The 18,626-nt window shown below is 43.1% G+C and overlaps 2 protein-coding genes and 1 long non-coding RNA gene across 11 annotated transcripts; 2 read left to right on the top strand and 1 right to left on the bottom strand.

The window, feature by feature from the left end:
• Positions 1-1,100: 1,100 nt before the first annotated feature.
• On the bottom strand, positions 1,101-7,349 carry LOC120651318. 9 transcript variants are annotated; one of them, XR_005666118.1, is made up of 18 exons: positions 6,896-7,349; positions 5,874-6,272; positions 5,101-5,781; positions 4,369-4,969; positions 4,176-4,289; positions 3,956-4,074; positions 3,824-3,877; positions 3,657-3,744; positions 3,448-3,561; positions 3,223-3,353; positions 3,084-3,143; positions 2,919-2,997; positions 2,735-2,838; positions 2,416-2,648; positions 2,162-2,345; positions 1,969-2,079; positions 1,583-1,894; positions 1,101-1,490 (listed from the first exon to the last, which is right to left on the bottom strand). XR_005666118.1 is itself a non-coding variant. In XM_039928787.1 (13 exons), exons 2-9 carry the CDS (start codon positions 3,854-3,856, stop codon positions 2,484-2,486), a joined length of 780 nt encoding a protein of 259 aa, XP_039784721.1. In that variant the 5' UTR covers positions 3,857-3,877; positions 3,956-4,074; the 3' UTR covers positions 1,101-1,490; positions 1,583-1,766; positions 1,969-2,079; positions 2,162-2,345; positions 2,416-2,483. The 9 variants fall into 9 exon arrangements, 8 of the variants coding, with proteins under 8 accessions (XP_039784721.1, XP_039784722.1, XP_039784720.1 ...); XM_039928787.1 differs by lacking the exons at positions 4,176-4,289; positions 4,369-4,969; positions 5,101-5,781; positions 5,874-6,272; positions 6,896-7,349 and having other exon boundaries at positions 1,583-1,766; positions 3,818-3,877; XM_039928788.1 differs by lacking the exons at positions 4,176-4,289; positions 4,369-4,969; positions 5,101-5,781; positions 5,874-6,272; positions 6,896-7,349 and having other exon boundaries at positions 1,583-1,873; positions 3,818-3,877.
• Positions 7,350-10,473: 3,124 nt separating this feature from the next.
• LOC120651319 lies at positions 10,474-15,250 on the top strand. The gene is made up of 4 exons (XR_005666119.1): positions 10,474-10,829; positions 11,565-13,826; positions 14,231-14,455; positions 14,873-15,250. It is a non-coding gene; the product is annotated as an uncharacterized LOC120651319 (long non-coding RNA).
• Positions 15,251-15,312: 62 nt separating this feature from the next.
• Positions 15,313-18,410, top strand: LOC120647966. The gene is made up of 5 exons (XM_039924760.1): positions 15,313-15,460; positions 16,215-16,377; positions 17,086-17,153; positions 17,558-17,622; positions 17,833-18,410. Exons 1-5 carry the CDS (start codon positions 15,313-15,315, stop codon positions 17,884-17,886), a joined length of 498 nt encoding a protein of 165 aa, XP_039780694.1. The 3' UTR covers positions 17,887-18,410.
• Positions 18,411-18,626: the final 216 nt, after the last annotated feature.

Consider the following 18,626-nt stretch of genomic DNA (forward strand, 5'->3'; position numbering starts at 1 on the left):
TAGGAGATTCTGGACCATCTCGAGTGGTGGAACATGAGAATAACCAAAATGTGGAAAATGAAACTAGAGAGGGCTCTAGAGCACCCCAGATTGCAAATGATTCGCAAATCTCAAATTATGCGCCGAAAGAGGTTAGAACAAAGGGTAGGAAGCGCGGGGCGCAACAAATTGATAATGGTGATGAAGGTACAACACAAGGCATCCATGTTTGTAGCTACTGTGGAGGCAAGGGACACTATATTACTGGATGCAAACTAAACCCAGACAATGCAAAAAAGCAAGCAAGCAAGGGGATGCGCAGCTTGATGGGACGGAAGAGAGGACGACCCCCCACTAAAAGGCATTTGGTGAAGGAGTTTGACGAAGCTGCATGAGGTAGGCATCAGAATGGACATAATAATGGAGGCGCTAACAGTGGGCAAAGGCGATGATGTGTTTACTATATTTTGCTTATTATATTGTACATGGTTTGTTCCTGCATGCACCTTATGATTTTGTTTAGTGTGTTGACTAGGAAATTCCTTTGGAATGAAAGGTTAATCGATGTGCTCTCGTTAAATTCTTTGTATGTGTCACTCGTGGTAAAGTATTCATGTCCGCAGCGCACAGCGGCACACATATGGACCTTGTCTTCTGCCTCGCTAGCACTTTATATTTAGCTCATCACCCTAATTATTGTCTCCTGATTACATAGGTGTATCACGTAATTCAAGTAAAATGAGTCACCATAGTACACTAATTCCGGTCAACAATAGTTTGTTAGTATGCCATTGTGACAACCATATGGCTAGTCAGTTAAATCCAGATTTTAGTAAATGGACATCATAATTATCGGAACAAGGTGTTTTATATTTCATCTTGGACTTTTCCAATTAATGTAAGTCATAGCTATCTCTTTGCCATCATTATTGTATAACAAGTTAGGTAGATACTAGGAAATAGACTATAATTATCAGATGAAGTTGAGAAGTAGTCATTAGATGAAGTTGAGAACTAAATATCAGTCAAAATTGACAAGTCACTTATAGTTATTGGTACCCGCAGGATGCATATTGGAGTAAACACACAGCATAGTTAACAGACTGAGTTAACAAGCACAGTGACTAAGTTATGGTAATTAGGCATCTTATTGTAGTAACTTATAATACAAGGTAGTAGATTGGTACAGAATCATGATAATTAACATTGAAAAGTAGTATTTCCATGCCATAGATATGGGCATAGTATTCTAGAATTTTTTTTATAGATAACTATAATTACTCCAATACAGTAACTGACAACCCTGGGACAACTCAGTCTTGTCCTAGTGGGAAAAAATTGATAACAGACTTGTTCACTTGCACACATATTTCGACGATAATTTGGAGGAGACAGGAGGGTCACAGACGAGGCCTGTATGCTACTAGTCCAGTAGGGAGCTTCTTGATAGTGTTCAGTGGATGGTAGAGGCCGTAGAATAAGAGCTCAGACCTATACAGACGTCCGTTTGCCTACATTTGAATTCGTGAAAAACAAAATCAGGACTTAGGATGTTGGAGGAAAAGTAAACTCATGGATATTTGGTAAAAATGGTAAGCCTTACTGTGAGGATGGGAACATGGAAAGAATCACCATTCCAAAGCTCCATGAACTTGATTGCAAAGAATACACAATCGTTCTCGTGTGAGTGCATACATACGTCAATTATTGGGCGCTTGAATCGAGTAAACTGCTTGACTCTATAATCCGTGGCCAGCTGGAATAGGAGATTAAGCCTTTGAATGATCCTGTCACCGAGAACATTATGATAAATTATGTGGTCTTCTGGACTAGAATCAAGTACATCTATCCGATCGTGAATGAAATTGATGCAGTAGACACTATAGTGGTCCTCCTCCATCACAGGCAAACAGAACTGTATATGATAAAAAAATATTTTAGGTAGGAAAAAGTAATCACTATCATGTGAGGTTGTTTTGAGGTACTTACAAGCTTTACTTTGGTTGGGTCGACGTGCTCAATGTCACGCTATAAAATGGCTAGGGCCGGTGGAGAATCCCACTAGGAAAAGTCCTCATCTTCCTCTATATTTACATATTCCTGCTATGAAATATAAAGGTTAGTACACAAGGATTATTGGCTGAGCACTGGAGTAGTTAAGGTGCCATTCGTGTGGACTCACCCCAATCTCTGGAGATAGGAAGACCCTGTATCCAACACCCTCAGCCATGTGGATTGATTCATCATGGCTCAAGCAAGCAACAAAGTAGGACATGAATTTGGTTGAAAGCCATTCGTCATCAACGAACGATTCGAATATTTCTTCTCCATTGAATTCTTTCAGACCATAGCGAATGAACACATCACTGGTAAAGCAATGATTGTAAGTTTAAGCTGGTTGCATATAATGTTTAGGAGTTATTTCATAAACAATACCTTAAACACTTTAGGCGAGGGTGGAACTTCTTCCTTACAGCAAGTGCTTTTGACATAGGAACTTTTGCTCATTGTGGATCACCTTTAAAAGGTGACACGTACATGGCTGGGCGTTTGGTAAGGCGTTGTGGTCTAGGAACAATTGATGGACGCTGGATGGGCTCGTTTTGAGTGCAAGGATGGAAAAGAACATGGCCTAGGGGGTCGTCAGTTGCCATATGAGTTGCTTCCATCTGCCAACATTTGAGTAAATGTTATGACATAAACGAAATGCACCAAAAATGTATATAAATTACAGTAGGAGGTTAAGTTGTGCAACCTGATATGGTTCTAGATCGTCGGTGTCCAAAACAACACCCGGTGTTGGTATAGTCACACTGTAGCTTGAGGTTGCAGCATCAGCATTATGATGGCTTCCTACAACTGACATGAGTAGAATACATGTGAAATGTGGGAAATATATGCGAAATGTGGGACAAACAAGTTAAGAAGAAATTACGTACTGCCAGCAATGTCTGGGCCAGTAGCTCCTTCAGCTGCAATAGGAGGCACGAGTTGATCAATGGTTACATTTATGGGAACCTGCATTTGTCAAATAAAATCTGTGTAAGATATTTAACAGATTGTGGTAAATGTTAGAAGTGTTCATTGTAAACATCAGATGTCACCTGAGAACAGATAGGTGAAGGTTCATCTTCAATTTCCTTATCATCCTGTATATTGTGATTCTTTTGGAGGGAGCAAGGAGGAATTAGGGAAAAATTATGAAAGTGACAACCAAAAAAGTAATCAGGTTAAGTGAATTACATCAGAACGAGGGAAACTATCATCATGGCTATTGTGCTGCGCTACAGGGATTGGGATCCCTGATTCTAGGGCCATGTGTTGTTTCAACTGCATAGGTGTGGCGTGGTTGATGTCTTGGTTGGTGTGGTCACCTGAAGCACAGAATATGTATTAGTGAATATGTAGTATTTAAGGTGCCTTTATGATTGTGTGGGACTGGCAAGTTTGATTTGGAAAGGGAATTACCAGAATGCAATTCATTTGCCCTTGTTTCTAATTGAATTGGCATGTCAAACTCATGTTCAAATCCCATATTGTGCCCAGTGTGAGTATCATGCATATAAACGTCACCGGCTTGAGCTTCATACAATAAGTAAAGGAGAGAAAGAAATGTTTTAAGAAATAAGCAAATTTTAGTTGAAATGTTGAAGAAAGGGGTTAAGAAGAATACATACTAGTAATTGGCAAGGCTGCTGTTGTGTCTCCATCAGCCACGTCAGGAGGTAGTACATGACCACTAGTCAGACCTGTGTGAACATGCACCTGTGGAATTCAAATGGTAAGATAGGCCACAGAGTGCGGTAAACAGTACAGTTGTTTACTGAAAACAGCGTACCCTAACCTGAGAGGAAACTAGTGAAGGTTCACCTTCCATGTCCTTATCACAATGTACATTCTGATGAGAGAAGGGGAAAATTTAGGAGCGAAGTTAAGAATGCGACCATAAAGCAAGAAATTAGTTTTATTTACTTACATCAGTCTGAGGGAAAGTTTCATCATGGGTATGGTGCAGAGTTGCATGGTTTGACAGATCTGGTTCTCGTGCCCCGTTTTGTGCGAACTGCAAAGGCCTATCCTAATTAGGGTGGCCACCTGAAATGCAGGATATAAATGAGGGGAAGTGGCATATGTCAGATGCGTTCTATAATTTGTGCAAATGATAACTAACATTCGATGTCGGGAATCGGGATTACCATAATGCAACTCATTTTCCCTTGTTTCAGATGGAACCTCTTTGTCAAATACATGTTCAGATCCCATGTTATGACCATTACGGCTACCATGCATGCTGACATCATCAGCTTGAGCTTCATACATGGAATGGAAAAAAATGAATAAACAAAGATATTTAATGAAGATGACAATGAGCTGGACTCATCCCAGTACCTGTATCAGAAGTGTTGGGTTGATGATGATGATCTTGACCAATGTTGCCTTGCGCCTTGTCCTGCAAAATTGCCCGCAGATTTCGTATAACTTCCTGGTGTGCATTCTGTAACATCAGTTGCCCCGTGTTCATATAGCTTGACGCTTTCTTGGATTTGGCATCAAACTTTGCCAGGGCTGCCCTTGCCTGCGACTTCCTTGTCCTTCTATCAATATGATCAACAAATCCACCCAGTTCTGCGAGTATACTTGGGAAATAAGATGCAGCCAATGGTTCATTGTTTGCTGGCACATCTGAAAATGGGTGATGGGTCGTATAGTAGCAAGTATTGTTGCTACTCTTAAGCTGCACACGGCAAAAGTGGAGTGAAATAGTGGCATTACAAAACAACATGGATACAGGGAAAAAAATTAAAAAAATGTACAGAAACTGAGTAATAGAACTCACCGGTAATAGCCCAAACGTAGCCTTCCCTTGTTGGTCCTTGGTTCTATCAGCAGAAGTGATCTTTTGTATAACATTTTGATCGAAGTACTTTGCACGAGGAGTGTTCATGTGTTCGATCTGGTGTTTGCATTGTAGGTTATCCAAATACAGTATCTATAATGAAAATTTTAAAAATATTTACTGGAAAAGTGTAGCACTGAATTGTTATAGTAATTGAAGAACAACCCAGTAATTGATTGACTAAAGTCACTGCAGACTTATGGATGACACAATGGTATACTCACAATCAGTAATATAGCACATCCAGGAAGCGATGGTGTCCCTTTCTTTGTCTTGTCAATATGATATGCATGAGCAGCATGTCTAAGGTCATCCACAACCGCCTTGCACCAGTTCATATCCGATAAACAAGACAAGTCCCTAGTCAGGTAAATATCCTTGCATCTGATGTTGTTATCTGTGCTAGGAAACAGGAGCTTGTTAGAAGCAATGATAAAGAAAAATCTTATTGCCGTTTCATCATCAATCAAATTAGAGCACAGCTCTAAATCATCCTTCAAGATCTTTTGGAGATGGCTCGCGTGAAGGTCCTGGGATTCTTCAAGACCCAACATAATCTTGAGTTTGGACAGAGCCTTGGATGCATGGTTGTTTGTTTGTAGAGGTAGATCTTCATCACTATCTGGTATGCCGAGCACTTGCTTCACGGCAAAGGGAGTCACATGGATTCCCCTATTTTTGCCAAGTTCGATTACCATGCTGTTGGGGTCTAGCCTGTCGAACAAGAACTTCAATAGTTCTCTGCTTCCTATCCTCTCTGCAGATATACCAAGGAGGCCACCAAAACCCATCTCTATGATCTTAATACGCTGGTTGAGGGTCAAGTTGTCAACAAATTTGTTGAATGTCGAAGGGGCGCAGCGAACTGTTGGAGCATGAGCATACTTTACTAGAGTCTTGGTAGTCTGGCCAACAAAGATAGAAAACTGGTTCAAAAACATGTGATCACAATGATATGAGAAGCACCTAAATGAGGAACTAGATTACTATGTTGTACCTTTGCAGTTGCATTGGCTGCTAAATTTGCATTGGTGCATTGTTTCTTGAGCACACGACGCCATGGCGGGGGTTCCATGAAGGCATCATCATCATCATCACTTTCATGGAGATCCCTGTCAGTGCTAGGTCCAGCGTGAGATTGGTGCACACTCCTGGTTGGAGGCATGTTCTTGGTTTTCACCATATTAGCATCACAAGGAACTTGTGGTTGAGGTCGTGCTGATGGTTGTGGCTGCCGAGCAGCATCGGCGGGTGGCCGTCCAGCACCAGTGACGGAACTTACATCGATGGACCAAATCCCTTGTGATGTTTCTACTGAGAATGATTTTAGTCTCCCATGCATTTGCTGAGCGAGCCTCATCTCCTTCAGAAAAGGAAGTAAACAACTACTCGGGTCCTGAAATAGGAACGCACGGTTAATGTAAAAAAGTTTCGCAGCTCATTGAGAATTTACTGAAAAATTGGTGGTCATCGATAATTTACACAGAGCTCTGAGGTATGTTAAACTTACTAAAATTCCCAGCAAAAAATAATTTAGAAATTTACTATGTGGTGTGTTTAGTGTGAAGGGTCGATGAACATATAGTAAAATTACAAAGTATTGTGTGAGATGGTCTTGCAAGAACATATGAAAATAAATTAGTAGATAAGGTAAAATACTGAAGAGTAAATGAATACAATGGAATCGGCTGCTAGTCTAGATGGATTTTTCAAAATATGATTTAGTAGAAAGAAAATTCCTGATAACTAATCAGTAATTCAGCATGAGTCCGTGAGAATCCATATATGAAGGTGCAGTAAAATAATTAAGAAATATGAAGTCTGGTATTTTTCCTATAAGATTGGTGAATTATTGAAAAGTACAGAACGTGTGTACCTAAAATAAATCCAGGATGATACACGACTAATGAGAGAATTAAAAAAGTCCAAAAACTAATGGGCGTACGTGTGGCAAATTCCAAAACAAGGGGCGCCATTCGTCAGATTAAATGTGGGAGGCTGAATTACGTGAATGCTTACCTCAGGGTCCCTCTCCTGGCTTGGATTTGGATTGCCGGGTCACCCTAGCAGGCACGCCGGTGGAATCTCTAGACGGATTGCACAGGCCAGCATGGGGGGTGGAGGATGGGGGTCTCAGGTGGGGGAACTGCAGGGATGCAGTTGGAATTCACCAGCGTCGTCGCCGGTGGAGGATTGGGGCGTCTCCAGCGGCAACGAAGCGAGGTTCCAGCAGGGAGAAGATGGTGGGGGACGAATTGGAGTTTTGTCTGGTGAAATTGGCAAGCCATTGAGGAAGCTGCGGCAATCAGGGGATCTCGGGCAGCAATGGCAGAGCGGCGGCGTCTCCGGTGGGTTGCACATCGTGCTTCCTGCCCGGCGAAGAATCTGGGTATCGGTGTTACTGTGGACAGAAATTAGGGATCGCTTTTTCTGTAACTATTGATTGATCGGTGTGAGTGAGCCGTCAAGGTTGGGGTCTCGATCGAGAGAGCCGAGCCGTGCTGCTGGAGCCGTGAGCGGTGGGGTGCACGGATGATAGAGCTCGAATCGGCGGATTGAAACTGGCTATAGAATTATTTATTCTGTAGCCAGCTACAAAATAGCTATTCTGTGGCCAGTCCACATGGCGTGCTGTGATTTACCATCGTAATGCCCACAGTCACTAACACCTACGAGCCGAGCATCCAGGATTCCTTTATGCGAGTAGCGCGAGCCACGCATGTGTCATGCGAGCCGAGCGTCCAGCTATCCGAGCGGGATGATCATTGATGGCCTGTGGTAGTAATTAGCATATTCATGAGCCTTTAACTACCTGCATAGCCCATGCTCTCTCATTGCGTTACCAATTCCTCCCGTTTTTTTAGCTTCTGTAGTAGTAAAAAATCAGATTGAAAGATTCCAAGATGCAGCCTACTGAGCTAGCACTTTCGTTCGATTCTAGTGCACCTGAAGGAGCTTCAATGGTTGTCGTCAACGGCACGTCCGCCGCAATACAACCTACATCAGCAAGTGCTCCTGCACCAATGGCGCTCTCTCAGGAGACCATGGAGGTCTCGCCGTCGGCTCCACAGGTCTCGTCGTCGGCTCCGCAGGCGTCGTAGATGATGCATGGTGATGTTGCGTCCCCTGCCTTGCAGATGTCGTAACCCCAAGGCTGATGACATGCAACGGAGTTGGCTCGATCGGGCAGGGCACATCCTGTCAATCTCTTGGGACTCCGACCAAGTTGCCAGCCGGGACATTTCCACAAGCCGTATCACCGTCGATGATGATGACTCCTGATCCATATAAGACGTACATGCATGTAAGTTTTCTCCAACCAATTGATTTAGCTTAGTATTGACTCTTGCAACAATATTATACTATAGTAACTTACGTTGATTAGTTTGATTCAATTTAATTTTGTTTATATCGGCTGCAAATGATGAAGGTACCAGGTTGATTAGGTTGTAGGTTTTAGATTTATTTTTGGATTCCTGATCTCTGTAATAGTCCATAATACCAGATGGCATAGGTGATTTACTTTTTTTTTTGCATTACGTTTCTATCTCTATAGGCATTCAGTAGGCATGGTTCATTTATCCGAAATTTGGATAGGCCTCACCAGGCTGATTTACGTCAGGATTTAAGGTTCATAAACCATCCTAATCTAAAATGTGCGTCAATTTTATTTGTGTGACGATCCTTGCAGGATCCCCTGTTGCCTGCCGAAGTTGTCCCAAATGAAGATCTTCGTTTCGAGAGCAGCGCTGTAGCTTACAAGTTCTACTGCTACTATGCGGGCAAAGCGGGGTTTGATGTACGGAAGACAAGGACTAATAGAAAGACTGTTGCAGAGTTTTCATGCAATAAACAGGGGTGAGTGATCGGTGTGAGTGAGCCGTCAAGGTTGGGGGCTCGATCGAGAGAGCCGAGCTGTGCTGCTGGAGCCGGTGGGGTGCACGGATGATTGAGCTCGAATCGGCGGATTGAAACTAGCTACAGAATTATTTATTCTGTAGCCGGCTACAGGGTAAGATATATATATATATAGAAAAATTTTATTCTACACTCGTTTGTAGCTACTCCCACATGTGTAACTCATCATATATTATGTATCTGACCTAACGAAGAGTATGTGATCATACTTGAACATCTGTGATGGTATGTACATTAGGTATGTAACCATACATTAAAGTATGTGGACATACTTATTTTATATACTAATAATAAGGTATAATTATATATATTTAAAAAATAGGACTGCTTTTGAAATTTTTTATGTATATACCTTTGAAGTATGTTAGAATAAGTATATGAACATACTCAAAGTGATAAATGAGTATGAGAACATACACACGGTGGTATACTGATGATGAGAGTAGCTACACGCGAGTATAGAAAATTCCTTTCTACACTCGTTTGTAACTACTCCCACATGTGGTATCTCATGATACATGACGTAACTGACCCAACAAAGAGTAAGTATGTGGAGTATGTGTTCATACTAGAATATCTATGATGATATATATGTTGGGTATGTGATCATACATAGAGTATATGGACATACTTATTTTATATACTAATACTAAGATATATTCATAGTATATTTAAAAAGTAGGATTGCTTTTGAAATTTTTCATGTATATACCTTTGAAGTATCTTAGAATAAGTATATGAACATACTCAAAGTGATAAATGAGTATGCGGACATACACATGATGGTATACCGATGATGAGAGTAGCTACACGCGAGTACTATATATATATATATACATATACATACATACATACACACACACACACATGACAGTATACTGATGATGCGAGTATGTGTAGCTACTCTCATCATCAGTATACCACCGTGTGTATGTTCGCATACTCATTTATCACATTGCGTATGTTCATATGCTTATTCTAACATACTTCAAAGGTATATATATATGAAAAATTTCAAAAGCAATCCTAATTATTAAATATATATGATTATACTTTATTATTAGTATATAAAATAAGTATGTCCACATATTTTATGTATGGTTACATACCTAATGTATATACCATTACAGATATTCAAGTATGATCACATACTCCATGTACATACTATTCGTTGGGTCAGATACGTAATATATGATGAGATACACATGTGAGAGTAGCTAAAAGCGAGTGTAGAATAAAATTTTCCTATACATATACATATACATATACATATAGTAGCACTACACAATACCCTAGGTACCGAATAATATTCAGTACACGAGCCGCTCATCCACGCGGCGCGCGCCCGACGCCGCATGGCCCCGGTTTTTTTTCTTTTTTTTGAAGCATCCAGGAGCACTGGAAAGTCATGTAAGATTTCTGGGCGCCCACGCTGACCGGACTTAACGCAGACGAAGCTGCCCGAGTAGTCTCGGAACGCGCCGTACCGAAGACGCACACCACCACATGCACACACACCCAGCACACACACAACCCCGGTAAAAAGGGTGAGAAACCCGGAATCGATTCCTGGGAATCGAACCCGCGCCGGCCGCCCGCACACCTGCGGTGCGGACCACCCGAGCTACCCCGGTTTTCTCAGGTGCCCCACCCCCACCTCTTTGGCGGTTTTGTCCCCCCCCCCCCCCCGGGCCCACCCCCACACGACCCAGCTCGCGAGCAGATCTCGACGGTACCCGACGCCGCCGCTCCTCCCGAGGGCGCCCGCCGCCGCCGCTCCTCCCGACGGCGCGCTCCCTCCTCCCGATAGCGCTCCCTCCTCCCAGCTCGCGATCCGTTTCCCGACACGGCTCCGTCATTCTTCCCGTCGCGGATCCCGTGACTGGCGCTGCCCGCCGCCAGCAGCTGGCCATCTCCCCGCATCCAAGGCGACGCCCACCCGTTCCTGACGCCGCTCGCTCCTCCCATCGCCATTCCGCGAGTCCGATCCGTCCTCCCGTCGCCGTCGATCCCTCTCCACCTGCCTTTCGATCAGGTGATTCCCCGCCTGCTCAAGGTCCCCTTCAATTCCCTCATCTTTTGTTGTTCCTACTATTAATTTCGTGCAGCCCGTTGAACTCCATGGTCGCAACCCCGTTGGTCCTGTAGTTGGATAGGAGTACTTATTTTTTTTTCAAGAAATGTGTGAATTTAGGTTTGTTTTTTTTTTCAAGAAATGTGTGAATTTAGGCCCTGAGTCCTGTCCATGTAACCCTACAGAGGTTTAGTGTGGTTGTGTTCATGAAACAAGGAATAAGAACAAATGTAAAAGCAAACTATAGATGGAGAAACTTCGATTCCAGTCAGATATTCTTGTTAATCTGCTAGCGTGTGCTGATACTTGAGCCTGGGAAAAGGTTCAATTACATGGTTATTTGTGTTATCTTAAAGAGCTTGCAGAATGCCAAATTATAGGCTATCTGTTTTCAACTAGTGTGTGCATAGTTAAATTATTGGTAGGTTGGATGCTACTGGCATATTTTTCTTATACTAGATCTTATTTTTTAACGAGAGAAGTTCTCGAGGTGTGTTTGAGGCTGCTGCTCTGTTAGTCTACCTGCCCGGCAAGTATGAGAATAGTTGGGGATGTGAAATGGACCTTCTTACAGTTATATGCAATTGGGGATCTGCGCTAGTGATAGATTTGGATAAAGATGAGTCCTAAAAGTGAATTTAAGTTTCGTAAGTGGATTAATGCAGGTTACATCTTGATCATCTCTCCTTTTTACAGCATCCATCATGCCAACCAGACAACATCTTGTGTGTTGTGGTTCATCCTGCATCACAACACACAATTAACTAGAGTTCCGCTAGGCGACGCCTTAGGCGCGCCTAGGCGCGACTAGGTGCTAGTCGATGCCTGTCCGCCTGGCTTAGGGGGAAGGCGGAGGTCTAGGCGAGCGCGGCGCCTAGGCGACTCCAGGCGGCGCGGAGGCGGCGATTCGGCGCGCGGAGGCGCCCTAGGCGAGCGCGGAGGCGGTCGTCGCGGCCGGTCGCGCGAAAGTTTTCGCTCCCGCGGTGGGCGCGTGCGCAGACGCCTTCGAGCGCGGGAAAAGAAGCCCCGCGCGGGAAGAATAAGACGGGGAGGAGGCCGCGCGTGCGCGGAAAGGAAGCCGCGGGCTCGGACGGCTGCTCACCTGCCTGCGACCCTGCCTCGAAGCTCGAAGGTCGTCGTCACCACCGGTCGAGCTCGTCCACGCCTTCCTCATCCTTCGCCAGGAGCTCCTCCCCGCCTCACCGCCGGTGCATCCCTCCCGCCGCCGCCTAGAGCTCCTCCACGCCTCCTGCACCCCTCCCCGACGGCTGCTCCTGCTCCCCTCCCTCCTCCCCCAGTGGTAGCCCCAAGTGGCAAGGTGAGTCCCCTCCCCCATCGGTTGCTCTGCTCCCCTCCCCTATTGCTGTGCTCCCCTCCTCTGCTTCTGTATATTGATGACTGTGACTGAATTTGAATGACTGTGTGACTGAATCTGAATGGTATTACTGTGTGTGTGTGATTTAAGTTGAAATTGCAGTTCAGCTGATTTGGTTGAGGCATGTAGCATGCTGATTTACTGGAAGTCATGATGATTCATGAGTTCAGGCATGCTGATTTAGTTCAGCTTGTACAGAACTGATTCCTTTTGTGAGAACTATGCGGTGTCTGAACAAGACCTTTATTTATGCATTGTGTTGTGCACTTGTAATGCTTTCCTGTCCACTTGTCTGTGATTCAAATTTGCAATTACTAGCTGCTGCTACTCTCCTTTGGTGTGTTCCTGGAATGGATGGGAGATGGCTGGTATTCAGATAAGTATCAACTTCCTATTTAAGCCACCCAGGTATGTCTACTACTCTCTCTTCTATATACATTCAGCAGTATATGCTTCTATATAACTTATTTATTCAGCATTTTCTGCTGTATATAATATATATATATATATATATATATATATATATATATATATATATATATATATATATATATATATATATATGTTATTTAGTAAAATGGCAAAACGCCTAGAAACGCCTAGGCTAGCCTAGGCGCTAGGCTAGGGGTCATCGCCTAGAGAGCGCCTAGCGCCTAGCTGAACTTTGCAATTAACCTAACAAAACCCTGACTTATAGAAATTCAAAGATAATTGCTTTATATAGAAAGTCAGGACTAGGAACCACAGATGATGATTGTGTCAAATACTATTGATATTACTGGAGCTATAATAAACTTGAATAATCCATAAATTATCTCGATTACTTGTTTGTTCACTATGTAATTCGGTCTAATACTCTAGGTCTAGTCTAATGAACTGTTTCCAAAACCTGCTAGCCTATCAAATGCATTATGGTTCAACCTGAACCATGGAGGGCCCGATCTGAATCAACACACGTGAAAGGAAAAGATTCTTCATGGTATAGGCTGGGAGTCTCTTTGCTAAATAATTACTACCTTGATTTGTGAAAATGAAAACAGAAACTGGTATTGAGATATACAGATCTTAATCCTTTAGCTTATGATATGGTCACATACCACATGGAATAAACTTTCACAAATAAATCTGTCCACAAATGGTTTTGCTTTTATTTGTTTTATAGTATATAGTACTGGTAGTGGTAGTGGATCAGCATACCACTGCCTAAACCATATATTCTCTGGCCTAGCTGTTAGGTCCTGTGGGTGTTAAGAAGGGAAAAAAAATCTATTTTGTTTCCGTTCGATATATCAACATATTTTATGGTGTTTTTACACTCAGTGCATCATTATTTGCGATTAGGAAGCAGGCATGATACTAGATTACATAGAATTTATGTTTTGTGTTTACACATGGCATAATTTTAATACTAGATTGCTTGAAAGGAATGAATTTTGATTTTCCTTGCTGATATGCAGGATGGTCATGAAACTCATGGCAGGAGGCAGCTGCTGTAGTGGTGGCATCGATTTCCTGTTTCTGTTGGGGGTTTAGCACAGCTTGTTGGCAGAATTAGTAATTTGGCTTCAATTCAGTAAAAGAAGGTATGATTTTCAGGAGCTTGTGATATTGGACCATTATGTGATATATAAATCTCAAAAAATCTTGGTCTCGCAATATTTAATTTGATGCTTGATCATATATAATTCAAGTTTTCTAGTCACACATGGCAATATTTGTGATTAGGCTAGTTTAGTTGTAAATAACTAAGGCTTTTATGCTTCACTCAATCTTGTAACATAGCCTGACGTTGGATTAAATGTTATTTGAGTTTTTCTAGTCACATATGACATTAATTATGATCAGGCTAGCATGGTTGCAAATAATTGAGGTTGTTATGTTTGAAATACTATGGTTTTTGCAAGTAGGTATGTCTGTATTTCAAACAAGGAACCTAACTCCATATTAGATCGTATATAATTGATGTTTTTCCTGTTGTACATGACAGTATTTGCGACCAAGCTAGTTTGGTTGTAACGGCGGAGGCAAGATTGAGCTCAGGAGGGTCTCCCCTTCTTTCTGGTTCGATCCCACCTCGGTTCCGAATAGCCTGAATCAGACCATGGGTCTACTTCCAGATTTGGCTTGTGCCCACCGCCCATCCTGCTGTTTACACCGCCACCCCACGCGTGCTCTACTTCTGCCATGGCCTTTACCATCCTGTCAATTTAAGGTTTGTTAATTTCTCGATCTGTTGTTTTGTTGCTGACTTGCTGGAAGCAGGATTCTTATATGACTTCTCAGAATTGATACCTGGTTTACTTTCCTGTAATTAATTTTGTTTCACGCTTTCAGTTAGATCAATGACCACAATCCTAATCAATATTTGGAATTGATGCATATTTTCAACTAGAGAAAATTATATATAGTCATGTCTAGTTTCATTACTGAATATGCATACTCAATTTGCATCCAGTTCTATAATCGTCACTGAATTTTTCTACTTTTTTTTACTGAATAAGTCCACATCTAGTTTATTTACTGAATCTGAGTGTAGTTCCAGTTTTGTTACTGCATTTGAGCTACATTCTATTCTTGTTACCGACTTTGAGTTCAGTTCTGGTTAATCTTTGTACTGACAACCCTCTAGTGCTGAGGACGAGCGCGACGATATTGCAGAGCGGATGTGGCAGCTGGTAGCAGTGTGGTGGGACAAGTAGCTGCAGTTGGTGCTTCATTGGTCGAACAAGTAGCTGCAGTTGGTGCTGCATCGGCAGCATGACCTCGTGTCGTGTTTTATTTCGAAGATCATAGCACAAGCATTGATGGCATATGCAGCTATATACTAGAACTGGACATCGATTTTGTAGTCTAGATACATTGATTTTGCAATATGTTTGTTACAGATCACAAATATTAGTTTCCGTTGAACGAGATGAGTTTATCACCATAACTTGCGTGAACTGGTGATCACAAAATCAATATGTTCAACTAGCAAAATGCTAGCTCTGATGGCCATTGAGATCTACTCGTTGCGTCAAGATAAATGTACTTACATTGTAAATTCCAAAAAAAATTCACGTGGTAGAGATGTGCCGCATGACTACCAAATTGACAGAAAAAGTGATTGTGGGTCTTACGATTGCTAGCCTCTTCGATTTTCGTGCATGCGCTCCAGAAGTGCTGGCACTGCTCCTCCCGTCGCCGTTCCTCCGCGAGGTCGCTCCATCCTCCTGTCGTCGGCGCCATCGCTCCCAGGAGAGTTCGGCCTGCCTTCTGCTCAGAATCTTCCTCAGCACACCCTCAATTTCCATTTGCTCCCGTGTGCCTAACCCATCTCCCGTGTAAGGGTGGCAACGGGTGGGTTCGGATCGGGTGGATTGTCTGGGCACCCAAACCTGAAACCCGAAATTAAAACCCAAACCCGACCCGAACACTGATTCGGATTAAAATTCATCCCCGAAATCCGCGGATCCCCGAAACCCGACGAATAATCCGAAACCCGAAATATATTTTCACAGAACAGCAACACACTGCTCACCCAGGACCCAGCCCCGCAAACGGTCGACCGTAGCACTCACAGCTGACGCGCAGACCTAGGCGCCCAGCCTCCAACCGCACCAACCAGCAGCAAACGGCGTCACGCCCGCGAGCCCACTCGCTCAGTCCCTCTCAGGTTCAAATGCACCAACAAGCGGGCCCAGCGAACCACACATGCAAGCATGCAGGCATGCAGCCATGCACTGTGCCGAACGGCAGGGAACGGATGGCTTAGGGTGCACCCACTCCACTCTGGTCAAACATGCGCCTGCGCATGTCGCCGCCTGCTCTCCCTGGGCAGTGAAGGCATTTTGGGTCAGCGACAATCAGCGTACTGCAGACGGTTGAATGTTTCGGGTCCCGTCGGAGATCCGCGGGTTAAATTAAAGATCCACCCCAAACCCGCTGCATTTCGGATACCCGAACCCGAAAATCCGTGGGCGAAAATTAAGCCCCAAAACCGAAACCCGCGGACCCGAAATCTGCGGATATCCAACCCGACCCGAACCCACTGCCATCCTTACTCCCGTGTGCCTCCTCGCAGACGACGACAGCGCCCACGCCTCCACCCCCTCGTCACCGGTGGCAATGCCAGCCGCCTCTAGAAGCCCCCAGGTGCAGTCTTCTCCCCCTCGCCATACCCCTTCCCTCCTATTTCCCTCACGAGCCCACCTCTTAGTAGATCTTCTTGGTCTCATGTTCCAAGTCCGCACATGCGCGCCGGTTGCCGCGGCTTGCGGTGCTAGATCTACGGCGCGGTTGGCCTGGAGAAGCAAGCTCAGCGCAAGAACTAGCTAGTTTATAATTATGTTTGATTCGAATTTCTTTTAGGGGTTCATGTCACTGCGTGATTTCAATTTTTTTTATTCCGTTGGTCATGTGGAGTTCCAGAAAGATTAGTCATAGCTGACTCCTGGTCCCTACCTCGACTCGATCTGATAGGGCTGCTACCATGGTGGATGGGTTGCTCGATTCTGATCGTTGATTGTTTGTTGGTTAGATATAAGTTTAATATAAACACCATGCAACATGCGAACAGGAATTTAGCGACAACATTGGAAAATTCATTTATTTGCTTGCAGTTTTGGAGTATAATTTTCTCGATTCTTCTAATTTAATTGGTGAATCAGCAAATCTGCCCCCCTATAGACTGTGTACAGGCCACTATTTGTAAAACTAAACAACACATAATTGGCACTGCAAAACAGTTGACAGCACTGCTGAATTGAAAGTGGTGAAGCATTGAAGCCATATATATTACTTTATACTTGCTGATTCCTGGTGATTTGTTTACTAATTTATGCTCATTCACACTGCTTTCAGGCAGACCACTGTTTGTTGGTTCCTCAATTCTTCACCTAGCACTTCGGTTGGCAGTTTCAGTTGTCAAGGTACTTAGTACTTACCACTTATTTCCTGAGGTATTATCGTAAATGAATTGTGGTTACAAAACACAATATGCTTATGATTTGCATTCTTTGATTCCATTTTACCTTTTCTAGACATATTAGTGTGGCTAGCTGCCACTATATGTCATACTGATTTATAAACCTTTCTGATATCTGAAACTTTTTAAATTTTGTTATGACAAATGGACCAGCTTATATGTAGTTGTATGTACATTTTTCCGCTAAACATTAAATTGATCTCATCTTAGGTTCCTCGTCAATCCAAAATTTTGAGTTTTTCTTCTCTGTGGCCCTTCAAATCTCTAACTGATTGGATGGGATTTATTTTGCTAAATTGCAGTTTAAATCCCTGATGACCTGCTACATATGCCCATCCTTGACTGCAGAGCTCGGTGAGCGTGCGGGCGTGTGCCTGGAGCGGATGTATTGTGACGCACGGGAGGCAGCAATGGTGTTCACCATAATGCACCTTGCATTTTTTTTTTCTTGCACTTCTGCTGATTTGCTATTCCAATATATCTTGACAAGAAAAAATATCCAGTATCATACCTGAAACAGAATTATTTGGACTTTATTGCGATGTGCTAATCTGAAATCTTGATGTCTCAAGTCGGTTAGGTTTTTCACATCATCAAATGACTGATTTCCGTATTATCTACAGATGTGGAGAGCGAGGGGAAGAATGTGGAAGGCCATCAGAGATGTTGCCAAGTGAAATGACATGGCATCTGCAAAGTTGTGACTAGTAATCATACACGCTTTATTTCAGTTCATCAGCTCCTAAATCATACGTGCTTTATTTCAGTTCATCAGCTCCTAACACATCTTTCAGTCAATGTGTACCTGCACTTCTATATGCTTAGTCATTCACATATCACAAATTTTCTGGAGAGGGATTGCGTCTGAAAAAAGAATTGTTTTGTGCAGCAAGTTGGACGCAACTTTTTAATTTAGTACATGCGCTGGAGTTGCTTGCTTGCTGGAGATCGCCCATTTCTGGAACCTGGAGTTGCTTGCTTGCTGGAGATCGCCCGTGCAGACTTTTCTTTTTCATGGAGAACAAAGTTTGGTGCACAGATATTCGTTGGCCAATCTGAAACAATCCTTTTCTGTACATAAATCAATCAGTTGTATGAGGGCCACAAGAACATGGAGTACAAATGGGATTAGTTTGCTTTCGATCATAAAAACTCATATATTTACAACATCGATGAATGAATGGAGCATGTGCTTGCAGTATTTGTGTTTTGGTGACTCCTTTTTTTAGGAAAAATGAAGAACGTTGGTAGCTACCTGGTAATATATGTCTCTAATCGGCTACTGACGTATTCATCGATACGGCTGAGAAACCATCGAACGCCATCAACTTTTTAATTTAAATTAGTTTCCAGCTGGTACTAATTATTTCGCAACATGAAACCTCCATCGCACATCCCCGATTAAACACGTGTCCAT

The sequence above is a fragment of the Panicum virgatum genome, chromosome 9K (genome assembly GCF_016808335.1).
Source record: "Panicum virgatum strain AP13 chromosome 9K, P.virgatum_v5, whole genome shotgun sequence".
Lineage (NCBI taxonomy): Eukaryota > Viridiplantae > Streptophyta > Magnoliopsida > Poales > Poaceae > Panicum > Panicum virgatum.